Genomic DNA, 5,398 nt, shown 5'->3' on the forward strand with positions numbered 1-5,398 from the left:
ATAAGTGAATATTCCTCACATCTTTGCTTTTCTTTCTTCCTTTCTCTTATTTTTCTCTTTTCATGTATCGGGGCACCTGTGTTTTGAAGAAATTACACTGTTCACCCATTAGGAAATAACATCCCAGAGTCTTTGATAGCAACAGATACGAATAGAAAAAGAAAAGAGGTTGAACTGTAATTGAGGATCCACAAAGGAGGCAAACACTTGTTTCGTGCTTCCCTGTTTTATTTTATCCTATTTCAGTCATTTTTCTATATTTCTATTTATCCATTCCCAGGTCTGTTCGGCTGCGTAATGAATCGACCGGTGGAGTGTCCGCAGTTGCAGCCCGGTGCCATTGCCTCGCCGCTTCCCTCTGCCCCCATGTCCACCTGCAGCAGCTGGGCAATATTGGACTCGGCCTGCAGCAGTCAGCCGCCGCGTGATTTGTATTGCATTTCAACACAATCGCCAAGCTGCGAAAGTGCGATGACGCCGGCGGTGTGTGCCATGCGATTCACAGCAGCGGCGTCCTCCTCACCGTGCGGATCCTTCAGGGACGTGTATGCGGGCGGCAGTCCGTCGGAGTGGTCGATGCTGTTCGTGGATCACTCACCAACGCGGTCAGAGTGTGGGACACGTGACTCACCAGCCGCGGAACTCGACGCAGCCGTCAAGTCAACAAACACAATAAACACAACAACAGCAGCGGCAGAGGCAGAAGTGTCGGATGTGAAGGGGAATGATGAGAGGGAAAGAACATCTACGAATGCACGGTGGTATGAGAGTGCCTTGGTTGAGACGTACGGTTTATTACGGGCTTGGAGAAATGTGAAATCACAGCGACGAGCGATGTGTGGGGAACATTCTCGTTTGGCGCAGCAGCAGCGTTCCTCGCTGTATGCAATTGGTTCTTTTCATCATCGTCATCAGCCGGGCTGCGTATTTGCAAAGAAAAGAGAAGGGAATGTGAGGTTGCGAACTAAATGATATTTGAGCCTCTTGATTTGAGCTTGCTTTCATTAAAAATTGTATATAGGAAACGAATAAAAAGTTTGAATAAATTTTTTTTTCGTTTCTGTTTCTTCCGTACAATTTTTTTAACTAGAAAAATGGTTTTTTTTTTCGTTTTTCCTTTTACTATAGCTTATTACTGCCCTATCTTGGCATCTGTTTCTGCTCTTGTTTTTTCCTATTTTTAACAGGTGTCTTCTTTTTTAACACTCTTTGCAGTGAATGTATTGTAAAAGATAAAAGATATGCTTATGGTTGCACACTTTTCTCGGATTTGACCGTATACTCCCGTTATTATTATTATTATTATTATTATTATTATTATTATTATTATTATTATTATTATTATTATTATTATTATTTACTGGTTTCTTGGGGAGTTTCTCAACTGCCATTACAGGAGTTTTAATTTTTTGTTCTTTGGTTTTTCACTTTGCTCGTTTTCAACGTATACCGAATTTCTTTTTTTACTTCTTCCCCATCCTCCTGTTCTATTCTAATGGGGACCACATCACCCCCCGTTTCTCACTTCTCTTGTTTCTCCTATGCCAAGGAGGGAGAAGAGAGGGAAGGGGAGAATCTCTGAAATGCCAAATGCTTGGAGTAGGTTCTCAAAGAATGGGAGAAGAAAATGACCAAGTGGAACAGAGAAAACAGAAAGAGTTATATAAATCTGTATATAGATAGTTCTTTCCTTAATTTTATGTTCATGTCGCATTACAGTACTTTTTCAGTACAGCTGTGATGCTGTGCCGTATACACTGGTTTTTTTTTCTTCATCTCCAAAAATAACAACAACAACAACAACAACGAGAGGATGAACTCGTCTCATATAAGTGAATATTCCTCACATCTTTGCTTTTCTTTCTTCCTTTCTCTTATTTTTCTCTTTTCATGTATCGGGGCACCTGTGTTTTGAAGAAATTACACTGTTCACCCATTAGGAAATAACATCCCAGAGTCTTTGATAGCAACAGATACGAATAGAAAAAGAAAAGAGGTTGAACTGTAATTGAGGATCCACAAAGGAGGCAAACACTTGTTTCGTGCTTCCCTGTTTTATTTTATCCTATTTCAGTCATTTTTCTATATTTCTATTTATCCATTCCCAGGTCTGTTCGGCTGCGTAATGAATCGACCGGTGGAGTGTCCGCAGTTGCAGCCCGGTGCCATTGCCTCGCCGCTTCCCTCTGCCCCCATGTCCACCTGCAGCAGCTGGGCAATATTGGACTCGGCCTGCAGCAGTCAGCCGCCGCGTGATTTGTATTGCATTTCAACACAATCGCCAAGCTGCGAAAGTGCGATGACGCCGGCGGTGTGTGCCATGCGATTCACAGCAGCGGCGTCCTCCTCACCGTGCGGATCCTTCAGGGACGTGTATGCGGGCGGCAGTCCGTCGGAGTGGTCGATGCTGTTCGTGGATCACTCACCAACGCGGTCAGAGTGTGGGACACGTGACTCACCAGCCGCGGAACTCGACGCAGCCGTCAAGTCAACAAACACAATAAACACAACAACAGCAGCGGCAGAGGCAGAAGTGTCGGATGTGAAGGGGAATGATGAGAGGGAAAGAACATCTACGAATGCACGGTGGTATGAGAGTGCCTTGGTTGAGACGTACGGTTTATTACGGGCTTGGAGAAATGTGAAATCACAGCGACGAGCGATGTGTGGGGAACATTCTCGTTTGGCGCAGCAGCAGCGTTCCTCGCTGTATGCAATTGGTTCTTTTCATCATCGTCATCAGCCGGGCTGCGTATTTGCAAAGAAAAGAGAAGGGAATGTGAGGTTGCGAACTAAATGATATTTGAGCCTCTTGATTTGAGCTTGCTTTCATTAAAAATTGTATATAGGAAACGAATAAAAAGTTTGAATAAATTTTTTTTTTCGTTTCTGTTTCTTCCGTACAATTTTTTTAACTAGAAAATGGTTTTTTTTTTCGTTTTTCCTTTTACTATAGCTTATTACTGCCCTATCTTGGCATCTGTTTCTGCTCTTGTTTTTTCCTATTTTTAACAGGTGTCTTCTTTTTAACACTCTTTGCAGTGAATGTATTGTAAAAGATAAAAGATATGCTTATGGTTGCACACTTTTCTCGGATTTGACCGTATACTCCCGTTATTATTATTATTATTATTATTATTATTATTATTATTATTATTATTATTATTATTATTATTATTATTTACTGGTTTCTTGGGGAGTTTCTCAACTGCCATTACAGGAGTTTTAATTTTTTGTTCTTTGGTTTTTCACTTTGCTCGTTTTCAACGTATACCGAATTTCTTTTTTTACTTCTTCCCCATCCTCCTGTTCTATTCTAATGGGGACCACATCACCCCCCGTTTCTCACTTCTCTTGTTTCTCCTATGCCAAGGAGGGAGAAGAGAGGGAAGGGGGAGAATCTCTGAAATGCCAAATGCTTGGAGTAGGTTCTCAAAGAATGGGAGAAGAAAATGACCAAGTGGAACAGAGAAAACAGAAAGAGTTATATAAATCTGTATATAGATAGTTCTTTCCTTAATTTTATGTTCATGTCGCATTACAGTACTTTTTCAGTACAGCTGTGATGCTGTGCCGTATACACTGGTTTTTTTTTCTTCATCTCCAAAAATAACAACAACAACAACAACAACGAGAGGATGAACTCGTCTCATATAAGTGAATATTCCTCACATCTTTGCTTTTCTTTCTTCCTTTCTCTTATTTTTCTCTTTTCATGTATCGGGGCACCTGTGTTTTGAAGAAATTACACTGTTCACCCATTAGGAAATAACATCCCAGAGTCTTTGATAGCAACGGATACGAATAGAAAAAGAAAAGAGGTTGAACTGTAATTGAGGATCCACAAAGGAGGCAAACACTTGTTTCGTGCTTCCCTGTTTTATTTTATCCTATTTCAGTCATTTTTCTATATTTCTATTTATCCATTCCCAGGTCTGTTCGGCTGCGTAATGAATCGACCGGTGGAGTGTCCGCAGTTGCAGCCCGGTGCCATTGCCTCGCCGCTTCCCTCTGCCCCCATGTCCACCTGCAGCAGCTGGGCAATATTGGACTCGGCCTGCAGCAGTCAGCCGCCGCGTGATTTGTATTGCATTTCAACACAATCGCCAAGCTGCGAAAGTGCGATGACGCCGGCGGTGTGTGCCATGCGATTCACAGCAGCGGCGTCCTCCTCACCGTGCGGATCCTTCAGGGACGTGTATGCGGGCGGCAGTCCGTCGGAGTGGTCGATGCTGTTCGTGGATCACTCACCAACGCGGTCAGAGTGTGGGACACGTGACTCACCAGCCGCGGAACTCGACGCAGCCGTCAAGTCAACAAACACAATAAACACAACAACAGCAGCGGCAGAGGCAGAAGTGTCGGATGTGAAGGGGAATGATGAGAGGGAAAGAACATCTACGAATGCACGGGGGCAGTATTTTTCCTTTCGTGAATTCCATGGGAGTGGATTACCCCGCTACAGTGCCTTCCCTTTTGTTTCGCACTGTGGTCTTCACAATACGGCCGCACTGCAATGTTCGAAGGTTCTTTTTGCCGGAAGAAATGAATGGTGTGCTGTGGTGAATGGTCTTTTTGCAAACTCCGTGCGAAAATGGGATAATAAGGACATGTGTTCATTAGACAGTGATGCTGATTCCTCCGTGCAGTCAATGCATGCCACCTCATCATGTGCTCCATCAGTAGTAAACGAAGAAACACCCGTGAAGTATGTAGATTACTCTACTGATGAGATATACAATCAAGGGAATGACACTATTCATACTCCAGTGTTTAACATGATGGCATTTCGTGCAATTCTACGTCTCGCTGCGTTGATGTTTATCGGTGAAGTAACACAAGCTGAACGTCGACCACGTTGTGAACGGCGTGATGTGGCGAATGTACAAAACGATGGCTGGTGTTCTATTGGACACTGGGTGGCTAGCAACCTGGAATCGCTGGCACTTTCTGCTCTGCACGGTATCATTGTTTTTGTACTGTAAATGAAAAGAAAGAAATAAAAAAAGGAAATAAAGGAAATAAACAAACAAAAACAGAAGAAAAAAGTGAGAAAAAATTTTTTTTGGGGCTGGGTTTAATAGAGAACGAGTTTGTGTATTTCTATGTGTGTCTGTTTAAAAGGAAAGAAAAGATAAATTCGCTGCAAAGCGACACAATGCAGTTTTTTATTATTAATGTTAATATAATTTTTTTTATATTGTTTTTGCTTGTGTGTTTCTGTTTACTTCTTTTTTTTATTGCTATTGTTTCCCGTTGCATCTTTGCAGCCTACGTACACAAACTTACATACTGTTTTGAGAGACAGAGGAAGAGAAGAGGTTGTATGTATGTTGAGTTTATTGAAGACAATGCAGCGATAACTGTTTTTTTTTCCATTTTTTTTCTTGTTTTTTCA

General features: G+C 42.2%; 1 protein-coding gene across 1 annotated transcript; it reads left to right on the plus strand.

The window, feature by feature from the left end:
- Positions 1-3,950: 3,950 nt before the first annotated feature.
- Positions 3,951-4,985, plus strand: LSM04_008043 (uncharacterized protein; the record flags this gene model as incomplete). The annotated part of the gene is made up of 1 exon (XM_067337778.1): positions 3,951-4,985. The coding sequence occupies one exon, from the start codon at positions 3,951-3,953 to the stop codon at positions 4,983-4,985; it is 1,035 nt and encodes a 344-aa protein (XP_067192950.1).
- Positions 4,986-5,398: the final 413 nt, after the last annotated feature.

The sequence above is a fragment of the Trypanosoma melophagium genome, assembly GCF_022059095.1.
Source record: "Trypanosoma melophagium isolate St. Kilda chromosome Unknown ctg19segment0, whole genome shotgun sequence".
In the NCBI taxonomy this organism is placed as follows: domain Eukaryota; phylum Euglenozoa; class Kinetoplastea; order Trypanosomatida; family Trypanosomatidae; genus Trypanosoma; species Trypanosoma melophagium.